Source organism: Lipotes vexillifer, unplaced genomic scaffold, assembly GCF_000442215.2.
Source record: "Lipotes vexillifer unplaced genomic scaffold, Lipotes_vexillifer_v1.1 scaffold363, whole genome shotgun sequence".
NCBI classification, from domain to species: domain Eukaryota; kingdom Metazoa; phylum Chordata; class Mammalia; order Artiodactyla; family Lipotidae; genus Lipotes; species Lipotes vexillifer.
In genome coordinates this window covers 2006014-2030632 of record NW_006799724.1, presented here as the reverse complement: position 1 = coordinate 2030632, position 24619 = coordinate 2006014, and the positions used below count along the sequence as shown (strand labels likewise).

At 35.6% G+C, this 24619-nt stretch overlaps 1 protein-coding gene across 1 annotated transcript in view; it reads right to left on the bottom strand.

Annotated features, from left to right (window-relative positions):
- Nucleotides 1-5435: 5435 nt before the first annotated feature.
- Nucleotides 5436-24619, bottom strand: part of LOC103077447 (fibrous sheath-interacting protein 2) — a 121628-nt gene continuing 102444 nt past the window's right edge. Inside the window, 5 exon segments of the mRNA XM_082931527.1 lie at nt 5436-5572; nt 7798-7867; nt 11059-11102; nt 14180-14226; nt 23022-23122. Coding sequence (XP_082787653.1) covers nt 5436-5572; nt 7798-7867; nt 11059-11102; nt 14180-14226; nt 23022-23122 — 399 coding nt within the window.

Below are 24619 nucleotides of genomic sequence, written 5' to 3'. Positions count from 1 at the left end.
GGGAAAGATTTTTCCATTTAACTATTTTCTGTGTGCTTACAGCTATTTTTATCCTTCACTTTCTTCATCACTGCCTTCTTTTGTGTGTTGTTGCTTTTTTTGTGATGAACCATTTGACTATCTTTTTATTTTCTGTATATTTTTAGATGTTTTATTAATATCTAAAATGTTAATAACATTATTACCATACCATGGAGAGAATACATTTACAAATTTATAACATAATTTGAATTGATGTCAACATAACTTTAATGGCATGGAAAATCACTTTTCTTACACAGCTTTATCTCCTCTTCTCCCCTGTACTTATTGTATGTAGAATACAATAAGTATTGTAAAAAATATATACATGATGTGGCCAATACCACTGAACTATAATTTTAATGTATTTGTCTTCTAAATCCTATAGGAAAATATGGAGTTACAAACCAAAAATTAATAACATTGTCTTTTATATTTGCCTATGTATTTACCTTTACCAGAGAACTTTACTTTTTCACAAAGCTTTGAGTTACTGTCTAGCATCTTTTCATTTCAATCTGACGGATTCTTTTTATAAATCCTTGTAGGGCAGGTCTATTGATAACACACTCCCTCAGCTTTTACCTGGGAATGTCTTAATTTCTCCCTATTTTAAGGACAGTTTTGTTTGACACAGAATTCTTAGTTGATAGTTTTTTTCTTTCAGCACTTTAAACAGGTCATCCTACTGTCTTCTGCCACACATAGTTTGATGAGAAATTACTCATACTACTGTCTTCTGCCACACATAGTTTGATGAGAAATTATTGAGGTTCCTTGTAAATGAATGTGAGGTGTCACTTCTCTCACTGTTTTCATGATAGCTTGTCTTTTTTGTTTTGTTTTGTTTTGTTTTGTTTGCGGTATGCGGGCCTCTCACCGCTGTGGCCTCTCCCGTTGCGGAGCACAGGCTCTGGACGCGCAGGCCCATCGGCCATGGCTCACGGGCCCAGTCGCTCCGCAGCATGCGGGATCCTCCCAGACCGGGGCACGAACCCGCGCCCCCTGCATCGGCAGGTGGACTCTCAACCACTGCACCACCAGGGAAGCCCGATAGCTTGTCTTTTGACAGGTTGATTATAATGTTTCTTGGTGTGAGTCTATCCAATTTTGAAACTTAAGTTTGTAGATTCATGAATTTCAATAAATTTGGGGTGTTTTGGCCATTATTTCTTCACATATTCTTTCTGTCCTTTTTCTCTTTTCCTTCTGGGATTCACATAATGCATATTTTGGTCTGCTGGACAGTATCACATAGGTCCTTTTCTCTTATCATAGGTCCATATATGTTTTTTAGGCTCTGTTTATTTTTCTTCATTTTTTTTTTCTGCTTCTCAGACTAAATAATTTCAGTTTTTCTATCTTCAGGTTCACTAATTATTTCTTCTGTGTGTTTAAATCTTCTGTTGAACCCCTCTAGTGAATTTTCTATTTCAGTTATTGTACTTTTCATCTCCAGAATCTGTGTGGTTCCATTTTTTACAACTTATTTATTATTATGATGATAAAAATACATAAAAAAGTTTACCCTTTTAACCATATTTAAGTGTGTAATTCAGTACCATTAAGTACATTTACAGTGATCTGCAAACATTACCTCTATCCATATCCAGAACTTTTTCATCATCCCCCGAAGAAACTCTGTACCCATAAATCAATAACTTCCCAATCCACACTCTCTCCAGTTCCTGTTAACATCTATTTGACTTTTCTCTGTGAATTTTTCAGTTCTGTGTAGCTCAGATAAGTGAAATCATACATTAACCTTTTTTGTGTCTGGTTTATTTCACTTAGTGTAATGTTTTCAAGGTTCATCCATGTTATAGTGTATATCAGAGTTTTATTCCTTTTTAAGGCTGAATAATATTTTATTGTACATTTATACTATATCTTGTTTATCCATTCACCTATTGATGAACATTTGGGTTGTTTTCACCTTTGGCTATTGTGAATAGTGCTGCTATGAACATTGGTGTACAAGTATCTGAATCCCTGCTTTCAGTTCTTTTGGGTATATACCTAGAAGTGGAATTAACGAAATATATAGCAATTCTATGCTTAACTTCTTGAGGGACTGTCAAAATTTTCCATGGTGGCTGTTTGGTTCCCTTTTATAATTTCTACTTCTGTATTGATATTCTCATTTAGTTTACATATTATTTTCCTGATTTCCTTCAGCCTATGTCTATGTTTTCCTTTGGCTTTTTGAGGATATTTAATATAATTGTTCTATGGTCTTTGTATAACTACTGCAAAGTCTGGACTCCCTCAGGGAGGGTTTCTTAATATTTATTTGGTTCCTCTAAAGGAGCTGTATTTTTCCTGTTTCTTTGTATTCCTTGTGGGGTTTTTGGGGTTGTTTTTGTTGTTGAAAACTGGACATTTCCATATTATAATGTGGTAACTTGGAAATCAGATCTGCCTCTTTTCCTTGTTTTTTGGTTTTTTTATGTTTTTGATTTTTGAAGGCTATAGTAGCCCATTTGTTTAGTGACTTCCCCAAACTATATTTTCATAGGATGTGTTCCTCATCTTCTGTGGTCACTGAAGTCTCTGTTCCTTGTGTTAAGCTAGTTTTCATAGAGATTCCCTTGAACACCAGGAGCTAAAAAACATACGCACCCTAGTCTGTGCAGATTGGATCTGTGAAGGGAACTACTTCAAATACTTAGGTAGGCTTACACTGAGCCTAAGGATTGATTTGAGGTGAAAATTTAGGGTGTTTCATATCTTTTCTGAGCATGAGTTTTGTTCTGGGCATGTCCATGGCTTTCTAAATTCCTCTCATGGGTGCTTTTGAATGCCATAATTTCTTAATGAAACTCCCTAACTTTTGTTCCAGGGCTTTTGGCATGTGTTTTATGTTTCCATCACATTTTTTTCCCCTAAGCATCTGTGAGTTGTTAATTTGGCTTGCAGCTTTTTTGAGCTATGCCTACTGCTTTTCTGGTCTGAGTTCCCAGTTAAGCCGAACAGGGACAAGTGCTTTTCTACATTTCAGGCAGCTCCCAGTTTGTAACAGACAAACACAGTAATTTTCCAATGAAGTCTGCTCTGCTTCCTTCAAAAGCAAGGACCAAGGACTTACACAAGGAATGCAAGTTTCTTTCTTTAAGACTGCTACTGTGCTGGGGAGGGGGTAGGGCAAGGACAAGTAAAAACATCATAAATCTTTGCTACCATTTGAAAGTTACCTTTTTCTTGATTCAATGTTTGATTAGTTACTGTAAACCTTTAACTTTTCCAGAATTCTGAAAAGTTGGGTTTGACAGTTTTTGCTTGTTTGTCAATGTTTCTGTGGGGGTATGGGAACTTAGAGGTGTATACTCCATTTTGCTGCAATCTAGACTAATGGTGAGGTTTTCAAAAATGTGATTACCACGTGTTCTGAAAATATGTCTGGATCCATTTTGATTGGCTATTTCTAAGGTAATAAACAATTTTTACTGGAAATTCAACCTCACATTAAGTCGATCTAACTTTCTTTTTCCAACTTTCTTTTTCTAACTCAAGGTATATTTTAGCAGAATGCTCATGTGCCTTCTCAGCGATGTATTCAATAACCAAATTATGAAAAAGATGAATATTTGAACCTTATGTATTAATTTTTTATAATAAAATTTGAAACTTCCCTAGTAAAATTCATTGCTTTTGTTTGTTTGGCCTCACTGCATGGATTGTGGGATTTTAGTTCCCTGACCAGGGATTGAACCCAGACCCTCAGCAATGAAAGCTCCAAGTCCTAACCACTGGACTGCCAGGGATCTCCTAAAGTTCATTGTTTTTAGAAATATATGTGCCTTTAATATCAAACTCAGTTAGTTTATGGGTCCCAAATTTTCATAGTACATGAGTAAGGAAACTACCACCCATAGGGTAAACCTGGCCTGCCATCTATTTTTGACAAGCTGCAAAGTAAGAATAGTTTTATAAGTTTTTAATCACTGGAAAAAAATGATGTTTTGGGGTGTAAAAATGTAAAAAACCCTCAAATTTTACTTTTCATAAATATTCATTGAATTCCTGCCACATTCACTTGTTCATATATTGTGTATGGTTGCTTTTGTGCTAGCAAGGCATAATGAAATAGTTTTGACAGAGACCATTATGCCCTGCAAAAGTATGATGTTTACTATCTAGCCCTTCACATAAAAGGTTTGCCAGCCTCTGTACAACACAAACAGAGTCAGCAACCTGAGAACTCATTCCCATGCCTTATGGATTAAGAGGTATTCTTCAGAATCAAAAGCTCATTACTTATAGAAATTTAAGCTACTACAGACTTTATCAGCTAATATGCATTTTTTCCCACTAAGTTATCTAAACTGTCACAAAGTTGTTTTTTTTATGGTATGCGGGCCTCTCACTGTTGTGGCCTCTCCCGTTGCGGAGCACAGGCTCTGGATGCACAGGCTCAGTGGCCATTGCTCATGGGCCCAGCTGCTCTGCGGCATGTGGGATCTTCCCGAACTGGGGCACGAACCCGTGTCCCCTGCATCAGCAGGCGGACTCTCAACCACTGTGCCACCAGGGAAGCCCTGGTCCACCTTTTTTATCTTTTAAACAAGACTTTTAGAATCCAGAGGCAAACATGCTGAACGAAGTTGGATCCATGTCACAAAGTAGCAAGTTAACTGATTTTGAAAAATAGATAGCACTAGCTATCCATCTTGTTAAGTTTTCCTCAGTGCTTTTTATGTTCTTACAAATAGAATCTTTATATCTATATTCATATAAGGTATCTATATAAAGGATTTTATAACTTTATTGACTAACAATTTGTGTATTGATGGTATTTTATCCACAAAATGTACCTTGTCAGAAAAGGGTTTTTTAGTCATGGGGTCATTTTATGTATATATAATATTTTATGCAAAATAATTCTTTACTTCTTGATGGTGCTTTATCCATAGTTGGATCTTTTTGGGAGGTGTTTTATAAACTGATGAAATTTTATCTGCAGGTGGTATAGATACTTTTATTTGAACATCCAAATACATCTTTTATAGTGAACAAATCAGTTTCATAGCTGTGTCATAGAATTAAGCTTGAGTTTCATCTCAGTTTGCTAACTATTTTGGTGAACATACCCTCTAAAAATTTAACAGGAAAAATTCAAGTTCATTTTCTGATGGGTAATGAGGGCTAACTGGTTTACTAGGTACACTTTTTGTCTCTTTATCTTCATGGCATGTGTGCATTGAATAATACTAGCACTCAGCATCTTCTTATACGAAAATGCTTATCAAAATCATTATCAAAACTTCCTCTCACCCAGGTCTCTAATATACTTCTCTTGCTTTTAATATTTTGCTCAGCATTACAAGAGTCATCTTACAGGACACTATGTTATGTTTTAAAAAACATTTTATTTTCTAAGGGAAGTAAGCATAGTTATATCAGGTATAGAAACTTCAGTGCTTGTCCTGGTGAGGTTGTGAGGAAGATTTGGAAATATTGGTGTTAGTTCGAGAAAACACCTTTGACAGAGCTGAAGATACCTTTGCCAGCATTTTAGATCCTTGTTTAGGAATACTAGGCTTCGGAGTTTCTGTGGACAAAGCAAAAAATGTAGTATAGATATTTATTAGACATTCTAGTTGAGGCAGCCATACTATACAATTAATGATTTAGAATTCAAAAACTGACATTTATAGAATAATTTATGGGATTAAAAAAGAAAGATTCTTTTGATTTGATTCTTCCAACACTCCTGTGAAGGAAACAGGAAAAATATCTCCATTTTTGTATATGAATCTTGGTGAGGTCAGAAACCTTGCCTAAGGTCACATGAGGAGTGGCCAAGCTTGGACAGGGAACAGCTTTCTCTCATGGCTCTTGGACAGGGAACAGCTTTCTCTCATTATATGCTGCACTCTGATACTTCGTTAATCAGATGTACAAAGAATACCTTTCTTTTTCTAGCAGAAAAACCTCTGAAAAAGTCTGATGAGCTAAACTCACATGGGAAAGTAACTTTCAATGCTATACAGTGAGGGTGTCTATTTCAGAGTGCTCACCAGAAAACAAGTGCGTTAAAACTGCTATAATTTCTATTTTGGGTAAATTTTTAGTTGATAACTTCAAGTATTTTTTATTTTTTGTCATGTAACATAAGACTGTATGGATAATAAAAATTTCCGTTTGAATTCATTTTTCTATACCACTTCTTCAGGGCATGGACTCTCAGAATATCATTATAATTTAACAAAATGAATATTTTACATGTAAAGACAAGTAAATATGTACTTTTCTGAAACTTTATGATAGGATGTGATAGTAGGACATGAAAACACACATGATAGTAAAAGCCCATCTTTTCTTAATTCCAGTACATGCCAAAGTTCATGACTATACCTCTTGCAGTTACCTAGATTTGTCTTTTCTAGCAAGGTAATCTTCTATTGTTAAAGCTAAGATAGCCAACAGCAAATTTAAAACTAAGAAAGCCAACAGAATAAAGAATAAAAATGTATGCTTAGGTTTTTACTGTGCTATAAAAAGGAAAAAGCCAAAATCTGCAGCAGATAAGACAAAAGCATGAATGAAAGAGAAAGATGTATATTCTGAAAAGGCAAGATAAAAATTTTACTAACACGACTGAGGCACTGATACAAGGCTTCTGAAATTCTCGTTTGAGCGGTAAGAGTTAATGTTCTGAAAACTTGGTGGCCTTGCTAAAAATGCAGATTCCTGGGCATCATTACTCCAAGATGCTAACTCAGCCAGCTAGAGAGGGTCCATTGTTAAAAAGTATTCTGGGTGGTTCCAGTATAAAGCAGTTCCTAGAAACACAATGAAGACACTGCCCAAATCCACATTCACTATTAGATGACTGGTGGGTTGCTGGTGTCCTAGGTTAATAACATCATTCCCAGAGAGAATAGTGAATGCTTGTGTTTATCATTTAATAGCTCTTTTCACAGTAAAACCTTAAGCTATCTTTGTCATTGAGGACATAATTCTGGGATGCAATGGCAACTATATGGAACCACAATGTAGAGGGAAGAAAGAATGTTGGGTCAGAGTCAGAAGATATGTTTTTGAGCTCTAAAAGCTCTCCATTTGTTGGCTGTATAACCTCAGCCAGTTATTTACCTACATTTTCTCATTTGTAAATTAGGGCTCTAAGACTTGCAGAGGGAATATAATAAGGTGTAGGAGATATGAACAAGTTTGGTTTGGTCCATAAAGTGTTTTGCATTACTTGATAAAACCTGAAAGTCAGGAATTTTCACATAGAACTTCAATTTCCAGTTTCTTTTGAAAAATACTAGGACCTGAATTAGAAGTCCTGGCAACAATCCAGCATGCCAATGACTGGACCTGAGTAACAGCTCCCTTCTTTAAATGGGGCATGCCATCTCCAGTGGACCACAGACCCCTGCTCAAAATACTGCTCTTGTTTTTTACCTACCTAACTCCTGTGAACATTTGATTATGTGAACTGTGGTCATGTTGAATGAGCTTAGGCTTTGAAGTCGGGCAGATCTGCTATTTGAATCCCAGCTCTGCAGCTTACTAGCTTGGGGTGACCTTGAGTAACCTACTCTCACTTTCTCTTTAGTAAAATGAAGATAGCTGATACCTATTCAACGTTAGTTCTGCTATCCACTACTCCTTTGATTTAAGAATTGCATAGAAAACTGCAAATGGAAATATGTTACTATTTATATTTTTATATATAGCAATCTCATATTGATAATACATGTCAATACTGCAAGGGAGAAACTACCCATTCTAGGAGTAATGTTAAAAGGATAGTATATTTTGTACCTGAAATGACTTCTTTTGAGGAATTCACACTACCAAGAATATTCTTGTTTCCTTCAAATATGGTGATAAACTGCCAAGACAAAACAAAGTATTGACTTGATCTTTTGTTGGATACTACACACTAGAGATACTTAGAAATCCTCAAGAGATGTAGCACAATCATTACAGCATTTTATATAATTTCTGTGTTCTGCAGTCACACATAATTATTCTCTGAGACTTAGACTCATACGTTTTGCCAATTATGATGGCTAGGATTGACCCTTATCATAGATATGGGCCTTGGCTACCAAATGATGATTAAAGGTTCAGGCATGTTAAAAGTGCCAAAAAATGTCAACTCTGTCTCTCCCCACTCCCCTTTTGGATGAGTTGGAGTGAGAAGTAAGTTATAAATTCTTTTCTGATAATAGAGATAAGAGAAGGAAAATGGATGTTTACTATATAAGCCCAATTTCCTTTTATGGAAATTTTAGCGATTTTGGAATCTAGAGAAGTAAAGTAGGTGTGTGGAGCTAGGGCAAGGAACATGGCTCAGGTACTGGTTTTACTCTGTAGGTCTTTATCATATCTTTGAATGCAAAGGGAGCAATTTTCCCAGAAAGGCATAAAATAGCCTGGGACAGGTACCTGGGCTTCACTGTAACTATTCTATAATGCTAGAAATTTAAAAAGTAAAAAAGTCAATGAAGGCTAAATACATGTAACATAAAATGTACTATATATAGATTATGTAAAGACTACCAGATATTATTAATGAGTTTTACCACAATTCCTCCAAAAGGACTTGAGGTAGTTTATGTATTGAAATATTTTGAACAGAATGCCTGAAGAATAAAATGGAGCAGAGACTACCTAAAGAATTTATTCTCAGCATTGGCTTCACAGAGTTATCTGTGGAAATTTTTAAAAAATATGAATACCTGGGTCCCATACCACCACTGGAATTGGAATCCTTGAGGGTGGGGCAGATATTGATATTAAAAAAAAATCATGGCTCTAATTTATGAGAATTAGAGTTGATAATCCCTAATCTATACATAGGGAGCAGATGCTCCCTACTTATGAGTAATATACTTAAGTTCTGCTAAGAACTTCTAGCATTGCATTAGATTCAGGAGTATTTGCTATTACTTTGTGGAACATTGTTAAAATCACTTAAGGTTTTTGTCTGAAAATTTCAAAATCTTGGCTATGTTGGAGTTGGCATCTCTTGTCCTTTCCCTTGAAAGTGGTAGACATTGTCTTAGTTCTTTGTATGTTAAGTAATATTGGATTGTATCCTGAGCGTTTTAAACAATGTATGTGATTCTAAGAACTGTTAAAATTCTTTGTAGAAGGCTGATTTTTTAAAAGTATGTAATTAACCCATTAAGTTTCAGACCACACATCCTACTCTGCCTTCTATGGCTGTGGTTCCAATGTAAGTTCAGTTTTCAAAGTCTTGGTGGTATTTTTTAGTCTATACCACTATTAAGACTGTAGTTCAAGTTCTCATAGCCTTTTGTCTATAGAACTTCAGGTCAGTTCCTGGCATGCATATCTCAGGAGACAATTTATAAACAGATTTGGAGGGATTCCTTTTTTGATATCCCTCCTCTCTTTGATTTCTTTTAGTGTCTCTGACTCTCAGCAGTCCCCTTTTCTGGTTCTATACCTAGAATGCTGTGTGCTTCTAGCCTTCCTGTGTGCTGTCTCACACATCCCATGACTGTATCCATGTCTGGGGTAAATTAACAAGAGAAAGCAGAGAAAACAGTAGCACATTTCCCCCTAGTGTTCTTCAGGTTACTGGAGCCTTTTTCCTAATTCCTCTGGTCAGAAGGATTTTCTTTCAGTCTTAAGTGCCTCACAGCCTTTGCTGCCATTGTTGTGTAGCTTCATGGCTGAAACTTACCTTGTGGCAGGGGCAGAAGAGGGGGAAAAAGTGGGCTTCCCTATTTTCCATTTCATAGGAACTTCTTCCTAATTCTGGTAAGAGAGCAGTGGATTCTCTTGGAGCTTTATTATTTTATCCATTCCCTCTATATAATTACAGGATTTGAATTGCCCTGGGTCATTGCTAGGAGATGTGAGAGGAAAAAACCCAGGGAACTCATAATGGTATTATTTTTTGAGTTTTGATTTCCATCCTCAAACTCCTGCTATTATTTACTTTTCAGAACCCTCAGTAGTTGTCCAAAGTTTTTAGTTTAATCAGTGAGAGATACAGGTGGAATGTGCTTACTCCACCTTACTCAGAACTGGACTGAAAAGCAACTTTAGTTATAGTTTTACCATGGGAAAAGCAGTAAGCAAGGAAAAGGGCAAGAACGAAAAGGGTCCAGATTAGCCTGCAATTCACTTTGGAACAAGGAATGGCCTGTCATCAGACTAGAGACTCATTGTCTCCCCTTTAGTGCCATATGATTTTACTTGGAAAATATGGCCTAAGTGCAGCCTGAGGTTGTCAAATAGATGTTTATGTTCAAAAATGAAGATTAGGTTGAGTGAGGAACTAACCCAGCATCTTTAGATATGTGGCAAAAGTTATCTTAAGTATGAGTTGTAGTTCTGAAAATTACTCTGATAATGAGAAGTGACTGGATAATCAATGGACTGTAATGTCATGGGGTTGGGGAGATTTGCTTAAAAAATGGGATTAAATTGAGCCAAGAAACAAACAAAACAGAAGAGGATTTGTAGCTTGCGCACTCATTGGAAGCTTTCTAAAAAGGATTAGCAAAGAGGACACTTTTTGAGTTTACACTGGAGAACAGCTGGGCCTTTTGGAAAACTGCCTTTTAGACAGTCCTTAGGAATACAGAGAAATAGATGGAATCAGCAATTATTTCTTATAAACTGCTCTCTTCCATTTTTGCTTGTATTTCCTCCCTGCCTCCACCAAGTCCCTCACTTGGGTCTACCTGCCCTAGGCAGGGCCAAGTGACTCACTCCCTCTAGGATTTCCTCCAGAGACTGCAGTAACAGGGTTTAGGGATGGAATTGCGATTAGGTGCTAGGGAGGAACAGTGGCTTATCCAGTGTACTTAAGCAAGGAATGATAACTTAACCCTAAGGTGAGAACTAATGGATTTCTTGGGTACCACCACCAAGTCTCAGCCAGGAGGAGAGATCTGAGCATGAAGAAATTGCAAATAGGGGAAGGCCTCCTGATGCCTCTCAAATAGCACCACGTAGTCCCTCGTTTGACCTTGAAAATTGGGCTATGTTCACCTGGACTCCATGTATTCTAATTAGAGGATATTGAAAAATATTTACCTTAACACTGTTTGAATTTTCTGGCCTTTGTTCCCGAGAACTTGCTGTAGAGGGGAGAAAAATAGTATTTTTTCTGAGGCATAAATAGTGTTGACACAAATCTGATCTTATTGTTTTTCACGAAAAAGTCATATAATTTGGCTGATAGAAGAAATTATTATTATTTTTAGTGTACAGACAATGTGAACAAAACTGAAATAGGTGAGATTACTAGAATTCTGTGGCATATCTTAGCCCTTCTTTTAGAAATTTTGAAAGATGAAGTGTGATGTAGTAGGAAAGGCAGTTTCTGTAACTTAGTAGGTATACATCTATGCATAGCCACTCAATCCCTACGGGCCTATTTATTTTACATGTACAATGAGAAGTTACCCTGTAGGTGATTCCTAAGGGCCTTTCTAGCTTTAAAACTCTTTGATTCTACATAGCTAATTAAAAGCAGATAATTGGAACAAAGAGGAAAGTGCTGGTCTTATGAAATACTCTGAGTGAAAATCAGGAGAATTTTGAGGCAATACCAAGAAGAAACCTTGTGGAGTTGCACGGAACTAAAAGTTACCTAAATTTCAGGGAAGGTCAAGACACCAGTAGAAGAATTCAACCCAAGGAGGTAGAAATGGTACTGCGAGATAAGTTTCATAAAGACCCCAGCTAACGTGTTAGGGAGTCAGAAAACCTGAGTTTGAGTCTTGGCTTCACTACTTAGAGCTGTGTGAATATTGGCAAACTTCATTTTACTTCTCTCCCAGTTTCCTCCTATGTAGAATGTGAATAAGACTATCTTCCTGCCTGTCTCTCAAGAGGACTCAATGAGATATCTCATACGAAAAAAGTATGCATTTTATAGATATGCGATCATCAAGAGTCAACGCATGTGATTACTCTCTGAATTACCCTCTGAGTCAATGTACGTTCTGGAAAAAAATAGTAAAACCTCAATTAACTCAAATATGATAAGAGCTGATAATCTGACTTATCTGAGAAAATTGGTGAAATTTCATTGTTGGTTGATAATATTTCTAAAGTGTCTGACTCTATATCACATATAGCTGAACTAGCTTTTGCTTTAAATGACTGAGGACATTTGGGTTTACTACCAGGACTATTATTCCAAACACCAGTTTTTATGTTTCCAGGTTAGATGGCTATCAACTTTCCAGGATATACTAGGAATTTGTTTTGATGAAGAGTCACAGAAAAATTCCTGCTAATTCAGGATCTAACATACTCAGATTTGAGATTTTCTCCCATATTCTATATAAAACTAAACTAAAATTAGGAATGTATGTGTTCAACCCTAAGCTTGTCACTGAACTCGACTGAAATATCCTATTGCTTATGTGACACCTCAACTTAAATATCTAATACCTTAACCAAAACAGAATTCTTGTGTACCCTCCTTAGATTCCCATAGTGTCTCCTATTTTACTAACTGCCTCCTCCTACTATATGCCTGTTTTAGGCTCTTGGGAATATAGCTGTGATCTTCATGGAGCTTACATTCTAGAGGGAGGTAGTGAAAAAACAATTAATTAAAACATACAGTCTGGCACATAGTAATAAATGCTAGGGAGAAAAATAGCAAAGAAGTGGAATATGCAGTGCCATCTTGAGAATGAGGTTACAATTTCAAAAAGTGGTCAAAGAAAATGTCACTGAGAAGGTGACATTGGAGCAAAGTTCTGAAGGTGAGGAATGAGCAATGTAGATACAGAGGAAAGAGCACTACATGAGGATCAGCAAGTGCAAAGACCCTGAATTCCTGGAATATTTGAGGAACATCAAGAAGGTCAATGAGGCCTGAGCAGGGTGAGCCAGAAAGAAACAGAGGAGGAGGTTAGAGAGGTAATAGGGGTTTGGAGTGATGTCCAGATGATGTAAGGTTTTGCAAGCCACTGTAAGTTGTTTGGCTTTTGTCCCAGATGAGATGGGAAATACTTATACCTGGAATTATCTTTGATGCCCTGCCTCAAGTTACAATGTAAATTCTTTGAGATCAAGGACTTTGTCAGTTTTGTTCACACATGGGATTTTAGAACACAAAGGAGGTGCTCAGTAAAACCTTTGAATGAATGAATGAATAAACGATTGAATTGGACAGCTGCAATATTACTGAAGGATATAAGAATTAAGCTGGATCATTGCAACAAAGTTGGAAAAAACAAAACACTGAATTTAGGGTCAGGAGCCTTGGGATCTAGACTGTGTTCTGCCTCTGACTCAAAGTAATCTTGGACATTTTCTCACCTTGAGTTTGAGTTTCCTCATGTAAACAATGAGGGGCGTTATAGTGATTTCTGTCTAACTCTAGCAGCCTAGGATTCCATAATACAGGAATCATACAGTGATTATTTTGACCCCTGGTTATGGTACATTTATAGAATTTTGGCATGCTTACTGTTACTCTATGAATCCCATCTTAATAAAAATGACTTCCACTTCCAAGTTGAGAGAATATGTTTCTTAAGTAACAACCTAAGTGAGTTGTATGTTTGAAATAGCCAGGGTAAACCTGTGGTTCAAATTTCAAGACCACTTTATAGTAAACATGACACTCAACCTCTTGGACATGCTACCATTGTTAGAACCACATTAATCATCTGAGGTTTCAACAGAGTGCCAAACAGTCCTCACACAAATGTTCTAAGCAGTCAGTACAATTATAGATTAAAAAAACAACAAAGTGAGGTCCATACTCGCCATATTTAAATATAAGCAAATAAATTTAGATTTAAAAGCCTTTTTTGGGGTACATTTTGATAGGGTTAAGCACAAATGAAGGATAACTTCTCAAAGAAATTGTTAAATCCTAGTATCATGGGTTCTGGTTCAGCTAGAAACTATCATGATATACCCTGATTTTGTGAATATTTCTCACAGGAGCATGGTAAATATAAATTCATATTATACCATATTCTTGACCAAAATCATTAATAAGACAAACTAGCTAACTTATTTTAACATCTGTGTGATATAGTACCTGATCATTTCTAAAAGTAGATAAGCTCATAGGGAAAAAAAAGTATCAATTTCAGGTTTGATAACTAAAAACACTGATCAAAGCAGTAGAGTGTCCTTTTGAATACTTTCTACTTTAAATCAAGAAATACAAAACTCCAACCTTCCGTAATTTTTGTACTTTTATCTGCCATACAATCTTCAGGCTCACTAAAACAAAAGAAAAAAAATATTTAATTTTTTTGTGTATTTAATGAATCAAGAAATTACTGGTTAAGTAAAAGAACAATCTGTCAGTCATTCTTCATATGGAAATAAACCTGGAAGAGTGTATCACTGAGTTTCCAAATTGAATGCAAATTATTTATAAATTGACTCTTTTTTCCCAACTTTAAAAATTTTGGTTAAATACACATAACACAGAATTTACCATCTTAACCATTCTTCAGTGTACAGTTCTTTGCTTGAGTACATTCACATTATTGTGCAACCATCACCACCATTCGTCTATAGAACTTTTTCATTTTCCCCAATTGAAACTCTGTACTCCTAAATACTAACACCGCATATTCCTCTCTCTCCATCCCCTGGAACCAATCTTCTACCTTTTGCCTCTGTGATTTGACTACTTAGGTATCTCATATAAGTGGAATCATATAATATTTGTCATTTTGAGACTGACTTATTCACTTAGCATAATGTCTTCAAGGTGAAATATAGCATGTGTCAGGATGTCCTTCCTTTCTAAAACTTAATAGTATTCTACTGAATGTATGTACCATATTTTGTTTTTCCATTCGTCCATCAATGTACTCTTAGTGCTGCTTCCATGATTTGGCTATTGTGAATAATGATGCTATGAATATGAGTGTAAAAATATCTGCTTGAGTCCCCGTTTTCAATTCTTTGGGGTATATACCCAGAAGTAGAATTGCTGGATCATACGGTTACTCTATATATTTAACTTTTTAGAGAAACTCTCACACTGTTTTCCATAGTGACTGCACCATTTTAAATTCCCAGCAGCACTGTACAAGGGTTCCAGTTTCTTCACATTCTTGCCAACGTGTTATTTTCTGAAAAATTTTTTAATAGCTATCCTAATGGGTGTGCAATAGCATCTCATGGTTTTGACTTGCATTTCCCTGATGATTAGTGATGTTGAGGATCTTTTCGCGTGCTTATTGCCCATTTGTACACCCTCTTTGTAGAAGTATCTATTCAAGTCCCTTGCCCAATTTTTAATCAGGTTGTTTGGTTTTTTGCTGTTGTTGAGTTATAGGAGTTCTTTATATATTCTGGATAGTAATCCCTTATCAGACATGTGACTTGCAAATATTTTCTCCCATTCTATGTGCTGACTTTTCACTCTGTCCTTTGAAGCACAAAAGTTTTTAATTTTGGTTAAGTGAAACTTATCTAATTTTTCTTTTACTGCTTGTGCTTTTAGTATCATATCCAAGAAACTATTGTCAAATCCAGTGTCATGGGGCTTTCCCCCTATGTTTTCTTATAAGAGTTCTATAGTTTTATGTAGGTTTTTGATCCATTTTGAATTAGTTTTTATACACAATATAAGGTAAGGGTCTAACTTCATTTTTGTTTGTATGTGGTTATCTAGTTTTCCCAATACTGTTGAAAAGACCGTTTTTTCTCCATTGGATGGTCTTGGCATGCTTATCAAAAATTATTTGACCATATATTAAGGATTTGTTTCTGGGCTCTTTATTCCATTGGTCTACATATCTGTCTTCATGTCAGCACCACACTGTTTTGATTACCATAGCTCTGTAGTAAGTTTTGAAATCAGGAAGTCCAAGTATGTTCTTCCTTTTCAAGATTGTTTTGGCTGTTAGGAGTCCTTTGAGATACTATATAAATTCTAGAATGAATTTTTTCTTTTCCTGCAGAAAAAGGTCATTAAGTATTTTTATAAGGATTCATTTAATCTGTAGAATCCTTTGGGTAATATTGAAATCTTAACGGCCTATTTCCATTAATCTGTGTCTCCTTTAATTTCCTTTAGGTATGTTTTGTAGTTTTCAGTGTACAAATCTTTTGCCGCTTGGAAGGTCCATTCCTAAATATTTTATTCTGTTTGATACTAGTGTGGATTGAATTTTTCTTAACTGTTTTTGGATTGTTCATTGTTAAGTGTTTAGAAATGCAATTTTCTTCTTTTGTGTTGATTCTATATCCAGCAACTTTGACGAATTCATTTATTTGTTCTGAGTTTTCTTTCTTTTTTGTATAGAATCTTTAGGGTTTTCTACATATAAGATAATGCCATCTGTGAACAGAGCTCACTTTACTTCTCATCCAATTTAGATGCCTTTTATTTCTTGCTTAATTGCTCTGGCTAGGACTTCTGGTAATATACTCAACAGAAGTGATAAGAATGGGCACCCTTGTCTTTTTCCTGAGCTTAGAGGAAAATCCTTCAGGATTTCACCCTGAGTACAATAATGTTAGTTGTAGTTTTTCCATATATGGCTTTTATTATTTCAATGTAATTTCCTCTTATTTCTAGTTTGTTAAGTGTCATTATCATGAAAAAGTGTTGAATTTTGTTAAATGGCTTTTCCTGCATTAGTTTAGATAAGAATGTGTTTCTTTTTCCTTCATCCTGTTAATGTCTTGTGTTACACTGACTGATTCTCATATGTTGAACTTCCCTTGTATTCCTGGGATAAACCAACCCTAGTCATAGTGTATAATCATTTAAATCTGCTATTGAATTCTGTTTACCAGTATTTTGTTGAAGATTTTTGTATCAATAGTTTGAAGAGGTTTGTTCTTGTTTTGTTTGGAGGAAGTTTACTTTACATCAATAGTTTGAGGAGGATTGGTTTTAATTCTCCTTTAAATGTTTGCTACAATTCACCAATGAAATCATCTGGTCCTGAGTTTTTCTTTGTTAAGAGCTTCTTAATTACTGATTCAATTTCTTTAATAGTTATAGGTTTCTTCAGATTTTTCCATTTTTTCATGAATCAATTTTGGTAGGTCATGTTTTTAGGAATTAGTCTGTTTCATTTACATTATCCAATTTGTTGGCATATAATTGTTAATAGTACTCGTAATTCTTTTTATTTCTGTAAAATCAGTTATAATGTCGCTTCTTTCACTTATGATTTTAGCTATTTGAGTCTTCTCTTTTTTTCCTTAGGCAATGTAGCTAAAATTTGTCAATTTTATCAACGTTTTGAAGAACCAACTCTTGGTTTCACTGATTTTATTTTTCTATTCTCTTATTTTGTCTATCTCTACTTTAATCTTTATTATTTCCTTCCATATAATAGTTTTGAGTTTAGCTTATTTTTATTTTTCTAGGTAAGTATTTAAGATGTAATGTTATTATAAGATCTTTTTTCTTTTTTCTTGGAGTATAGTTGCTTTACAATGTTGTGTTAGCTTCTGCTGTACAGCAAAGTGAGTCAGTTATATGTAAACATATAACCACTCTTTTTAGATTTCCTTCCCATTTAGGTCACCACAGATCATTGAGTAGAGTTCCCTGTGCTAAACAGTATGTTCTCAATAGTTATCTGTTTTATACATAGTAGTGTATATATGTCAATCCCAATCTCCCAATTCATCCCACCCTACCCTTCTCCCCTTGGTAAACATAAGTTTGTTCTCTACTTATGTGACTCTATTTCTGCTTTGCCAGTAAGTTCATCTGTACATTTTTCTAGATTCCACATATAAGTGATATTATATGATATTTGTTTTTCTCTTTCTGACTTACTTCACTCTATGACCATCTCTAGGTCCTTCCATGTCTCTGCAAATGGCACTATTTTGTTCCTTTTTATGGCTCAGTAATATTCCATTGTATATATATACCATATCTTCTTTATCCATTCCTCTGTCGATGGACTTTTAGGTTGCTTCCATGTCTTGGCTATTGTAAACAGTGATGCAGTGAACATTGGGGTGCATGTATCCTTTCGGACCATGTTTTTCTCCAGATATATGCCCAGGAGTGAGATTGCAGGATCATATGGTAGCTTTATTTTCTTAAGGCTCCTCCATACTGTTCTCCGCAGTGGCTGTACCAATTTACATTTCCACCAACAGTGCAGGAGGGTTCCCTTCTCTTCACACTCTCTCCAGCATTTATTGTTTGTGGATTTTTTTGATGATAGCTATTTTGACTGGTGTGAGGTGATATCTCCTTGTAGTTTTGATTTGCACATCTCTAATTAGCAATGTTGAATATCTTTTCATGTGCCTCTTGCCCATCTGTATGTCTTCTTTGGAGAAATGTCTATTTAGGTCATCTGCCTATTTTTTGATTGGGTTGTTTATTTTTATGATAGTAAGTCACATGAGCTGTTTGTAAATTTTGGAGACAAATCACTTGTCTGTCACATCGTTTGGAAATATTTTCTCCCATTCTGTGCGTTTCCTTTTCATTTTGTTTATGATTTCCTTTGCTGTGCAAAAGCTTTTGAGTTTAATTAGGTCCCATTTGTTTACTTTTTTTTTTTTTTTGCGATACGTGGGTCTCTCACTGTTGTGGCCTCTCCCATTGCAGAGCACAGGCTCTGGACACGCAGGCTCAGTGGCCATTGCTCACGGGCCCAGCCGCTCTGTGGCATGTGGGATCTTCCTGGACCAGGGCATGAACCCGTGTCCCCTGCATCGGCAGGCAGACTCTCAACCACTGCACCACCAGGGAAGCCCTACTTTTGTTTTTATTTCCATTACTCTGGGAGATGGATTGAAAAAGATATTGCTGCAATTTATGTCAGAGAGTGTTCTGCCTATGTTTTCCTCTAAGAGTTTTATAGTGTCCAGTCTCACATTTAGGTCTTTAATCCATTTTCAGTTTATTTTTGTGTATGGTGTAAAAGAGTGTTCTAATTTCATTTTTTTTTTCTTACATGTAGCTGTCCAGTTTACCCAGCACGACTTATTGAAGAGGCTGTCTTTTCAACATTGTATATTCTTGTTTCTTTTGTCATAGATTAGGTGACCACAGGTGTGTGGGTTTATCTCTGGGCTTTCTATCCTGTTCCATTCATCTATATTTCTGTTTTGGGGCCAGTATCATAGTGTCTTGATTACTGTAGCTTTGTAGTATAGTCTGAAGTGAGGGAGCATGATTCCTCTAGCTCTCTTTTACTCTCTCAAGTTGCTTTGGTTATCTGGGGTCTTTTGTGTCTCCATACAGATTTTTTTGTTCTAGTTCTGTGAAAAATGCCATTGGTAATTTGATAGGGATTGCACTGAATCTGTAGATTGCCTTAGGTAGTATAGTCATTTTGAGAATATTGATTCTTCCAATCCAAGAACCTGGTATATCTTCTGTTTGTGTCATCTTTGATTTCTTTCATCAGTGTTGTATAGTTTTTGGAGTACAGGTCTTTTGTCTCCTTAGGTAGGTTTATTCCTAGGTATTTTATTCTTTTTGCTGCAATGGTAAACGGAATTGTTTCCTTAATTTCTTATTCTGATCTTTCGTTATTAGTGTATAGAAATGCAAGATATTTCTGTGTATTAATTTTGTAAACTGCGGCTTTACCAAAGACAAGCTTTACCAAAGATGAGCTCTAGTAGTTTTCTGGTAGTGTCTTTAGGATTTTCTATGTATAATATCATGTCATCTGCAGTGACAGTTTAACTTCTTCTTTTCCAATCTGAATTCCTTTTATTTCTTTTTCTTTTCTGATTGTCATAGCTAGGACTTCCAAAACTATGTTGAATAAAAGTGCAAGGCTAGACATCCTTGTCTTGCTCCTGATCTTAGAGGAAATGTTTTCAGCTTTTCACCACTGAGTATGATGTTAGCCATAGGTTTGTCGTATATGGCCTTTATTATATTGAGATATGTAATCCCTCATTTCCTCCACTACTGCCTTCCTTTGTGTCAGTTGAGGTTTTGCAGAGATGCATTTTGATTACCTTTTTATTTCCTTTCATTTATATTCTATAGATACTTTGTTACCACACAGATTCCATATAATGTCCTAAACTTATGACAGTCTATCTTAAATTGATACCAATTTAACCTAAACTTCATACAAAGACTCTACTCCTTTATAGATCAACCCCCATCCCTTTGTTATTACTATCCCAAATTATGGCTTTATATATTCCATGCCCATCAGCATAAATTTATAATTATTTTTATGCATTTGTTTTTTAAATCTTGTAGAAAATAAAAGTGGAATTATGAACTAAAATTATTATAATACTGGTTTTTATATTTGTCCCTGTGTTTACCTTTACTAGAGAGTTTTATATGTTCATATGGTTTTGAGTTACTGTCTAGCATCTTTTACTTTCAATTTGAAGAACTTCTTTTAGTGTTTCTTGCAGTCATGTCTAATGGTAATGAACTTTCTCAGCTTTTTGTTTTATTTTTAGTCTTAGAATGTTCTGATTTCTTTCTCATTTTTGAAGGGTGTTTTTGCTGGTTATAGAGCTCTCACTTGATAGTTTTCTTTCTTTTAGCCCTTTAAGTATATAATCTACTGCCTTCCATCCTGCAAGATTTCTTCTGAAAATTTTACTGATAATTTTATGGAGATCTCTTATACAAGTCATTTCTGTCTTGTCACTTTCAAGATTCTCTTTTTGTCTTTGGCTTTTGATGACTGTGATTATAAGATGTCTCAGGTAGTTTCTGAGTGCTTATGCTACTTAGAATTCACTGAACTTACTGTATTTGTATATTCATGCTTTTTCAAATTTGAGGAGGTTTTAGCCATTATTTCCTCAAATAATCTCCATGCCCCTTTCTCTCTCTCTTCTCTGGAACTCACCATGGTGTGTGTGTATATATATATATATATATATATATATATATACTTACATATGTATATATCACTGCTTGAAGGTGTCCATTAAGTGCCACAGAATCTGTTCACTCTTTGTTCAGTCTTTTCTTTTTGCTGCTCAGACTCAATAATTTCAAATGACTTGTGTTCAAGTTCACTGATTCTTTCTTCCACTTGATTGAGTCTGCTCTTGAACCCATCTAGTGAATTTTTGAGCTCCAGAATTTCTGTTATTTCTGTCTAGTTCCTTTTTAGTTTCTGTCTCTTTGTTTTTATTTATATGTATTTTATTCATATACTTTCCCCCTGATTTCCTTTAGTTCTTTGTGTTTTTCTGTAGCTTTTGAACATATTTAAGACAGTTATTTTAAAATCTTTGTCATGTATGTCTAATTCGTGTGCTTCTCCATGGACATTTTCTGGGAATTTATTTGGTTTCTTAAAATGTGCCCTATTTTCATTAATATGCATTGTGATCTTATGTCGAAATTTGAGCATTTAAAGAAATAGCTACCTCTTCCAGTTTTTGGAGATTGTTGTAGAAGCCCTTCACTAATTAGTAGGACTCTGAGCCTTGGAAACAGTCTGAGGTAAAGCCTTCAAATCTTACTTTTGTTCTGGGTATATGTCCTTCTGGGCCTATGTATGTACTTTTTTTTTTCCTTCTTCCATTTTCCTGACCTGCTTTTGAATGTTTTATTTCCTAAGGGTCTCATCATGTTTCTTCTAAGGGCCTTAGCTATCCTATTGTTTCCCCCTGCCTTTAATCTCTTTCCCTCAGGTGTTTGTGCATCTGCAGTCCCTTGTGATTTTCATGCACCATGGCATTCATCTACTGACTTCTGTGGCTTCTAGGCTTAGACCCAAACAATGCCAGCATTCCCAATTTGAGCTCCTATTCAGGTGAGACAGAAAACATTCCCTCAGGCAGCCCACAGATAGGCCCAAACATTACAAACAAGTTCCAATCTGCTCCTTCCACCTCAAGAGAGAAAACTGAGAATTGGGCCATTTCTTCCCAAGTGTGCCACATCATGTTGCAGAAGGGGGTTGGGCAAAAACAAGTAAAAGTGTGTGGAATTTCCTGCCACTTTGAATGCGGCTTTTCTTTGATTGGGCATTCCCTTGGTTGCTGCAGTTATTTGACTGGTTTCCAGAGCTCCTATAAAGTTGTTTTCGCAGTCTGTAGTTGTTTTTGTTCCTACAAGAAAATAAGGGTGTGCAGTTTCTTGGTCTGCTATCTTGCTCTAAATTGTCTTTTATTTGGTATTATCTGTGCCCTCTGTCTCCACTGATATAAACAATAGAGAGGGACCTGCATTACTAATTTTGTATGTTAATATAATCATTACACAGGAAAAAAGAGGCAATGATTGGCCAGGAAAATATGTCCCAAAATAGTGTCAGTGTCAAAAAGAAACAATTCCATCATGCTGAGTGGGAAAAAATTATAACCAGGTAGATTTTTCTCCTATTTATACGTATTACTTCTCCCACAATAGAAATGCTACCTCTTCTAGGTTATGAATATTCTTATAAACTTAAGAATAATTTTAGACAAGTTCTAACTGTTTTAGATATTGTTTTAGATATAGTTATTAATTAGATTTCAAGTCTACAGTGTACTTTTCCTCTCTGTCCTCTATAAATGCCATATAGTTCAGACTTTGCTCCTATAGTCATCCGAACTTGGGCTGCCTTCTCCTCATGTAAATGCTGTCCATCTTTACAGACCCACATCAAACTCCATTGCTTCCTAGAATTCATCCCTGAATGCTTCGGCTTACACTGCTCCTCTATTATTTGGATTCTTCTTAGAGACAGTTATACACACTGGAACATTTTGTTACTTAAAGAGAGTTGAGCAGGAACCCTTTGGGCTGAAAGGCACTGGGTCACAATAGAATCTGCTCTATCTTCCAGGTAAGAAAAACAAACAACAAAAACAAAACACACTAGCAAATTCTTCATCCAAGACACTGCTATACTAGGAAGAACATAGAGGCCAGGTAACTAGAAATGGGGAATCAGATAGAAAGGAGAGGGTTTAGGGAATGTCCACAGTAGGGAGCCAAGGGAGAAAAGGATAAGGAGTGAGGGAAGGTCTAGGGCTGAATACTTGCCCAATCGTAGTTTTACCAGAGACCTCATTCTTCCCATAAGCATTAATTTCATCTCATATTTCTACTTTTATATTGCTTTAATCTCATGTACCCAGCAGATGAAATCAGATCTTCTTGGTTGTATGAAGATGAACTCATAATTCTGTGTATGAAGTAATGTATCGGCTCAGAAATAAGGTTTCTTTCTTCTTTCTGGAAAAATGCAAACCATATGTTACATAAAGTAGCGTTTGATAAGCACTTTCTCATATACTTGGCATATTCTGCCCTCTAATCTACACTATTATTAGAAAAAGTTTCAGAGATTACATTAAAAATGGATGCACACTGTAATTCTAATTAAAATGTCTCTTTCCAATAATTCTTTGGAAATGGCTAGTAAAGATGATCTATATTATAATATTGAAGTATGAATAAACATTAAAGATTAACCTAGCACAAACTTTGAAGAATACAGTTTTCCATTTCTGTACTTTACAAATATTTTAATGAAAACTTAGTTCAAAAAGAAAAAGAACAGATATATATAATTCTGGTCAGTTCAGAAGCTTGTCAAGTCAGTCATCTTAACCGTACTGTGATCTGTTCGTTGGGAAGTCATGTGTGATTTTATGGCTATAGCTTTTGTAAGAATACCTTAATTGTTATGTCTATTAGAATCTTGAAAAAACAGACTACTATTATTGGGATTATTGTATATGAACAATAATCCATTATATGAAATCCATTTTGACTTTTGGTATTGTTATAACAATTCTTTAGTTATCTATGAAGCCAGCGTTTCTGACTATGAGGCTCAAGAAAACTATTCTGCAGACTGCATTTGGTCATGTAATCACACATAGATTCCCAACAAATAAGTCGGAGTATGTGTTAAGATGATTTACCTGGGAAACTTCTGAACTGAAGAGTTGTATCTCTGTTCTTTTTCTCTGGTTCATCTCAGCTTTTGTGTTAACCTAGGAATAATGTCAAATGGATAATCAATAGAATTGTCTCACCAGGAAATCCTGTATCATATACACTTTTCCAAGACATGTTTTGGTATGGATTTTTGGGCAGGAACCACCCAAAGGGTCACTGAAGTCTAGACCATTATATTATGTGAGGGGTATGGTATTAGAGACAAGAGCTGTTCCCCATGACAAGAGTGGAGTTTATGGGCTGATTGCAAGGGTGATATTTAAAATATTTTGATTAATTTGTTAACTTTGGGCAAGTTGGATAAGTAACTTGTAAGAAAAAAGTTGGCTATGTAACTGCCCAAAAGATATATATCTATTAAAGTGAGAGTCAAGATTCAAACTCAGACAATCTGAATTCGTGTGGATATTTTTTTACCTCTTCCTACCTTGGCCTATTTTCTGGTCCCGCCCTACCTGCTCAAAAGGTATTTATCAGCCAGAATACAAAAGGGCTGGAATCTATTAAAAGATGGATGTAAATAATTAGCTTGCATTTCTCTTAAATAGCTTCCATTTTCTGTTATCCCTGGACTTCTAGCTAATATGTCTCTTTCCACTACCTGCTTTCCCTCAATTGTGTTTTATGGCTTCATCTGTTAGTTATTTCTCTCATACTGTAAATGTTGCCAGACTAAGGAAGAGACTATCTGGAACCATTTTAGTATTTTTTTCTGCCCAATTAAGGTACATTCTTGGACAGAATTTCTGAAGATCTCCACTCTTT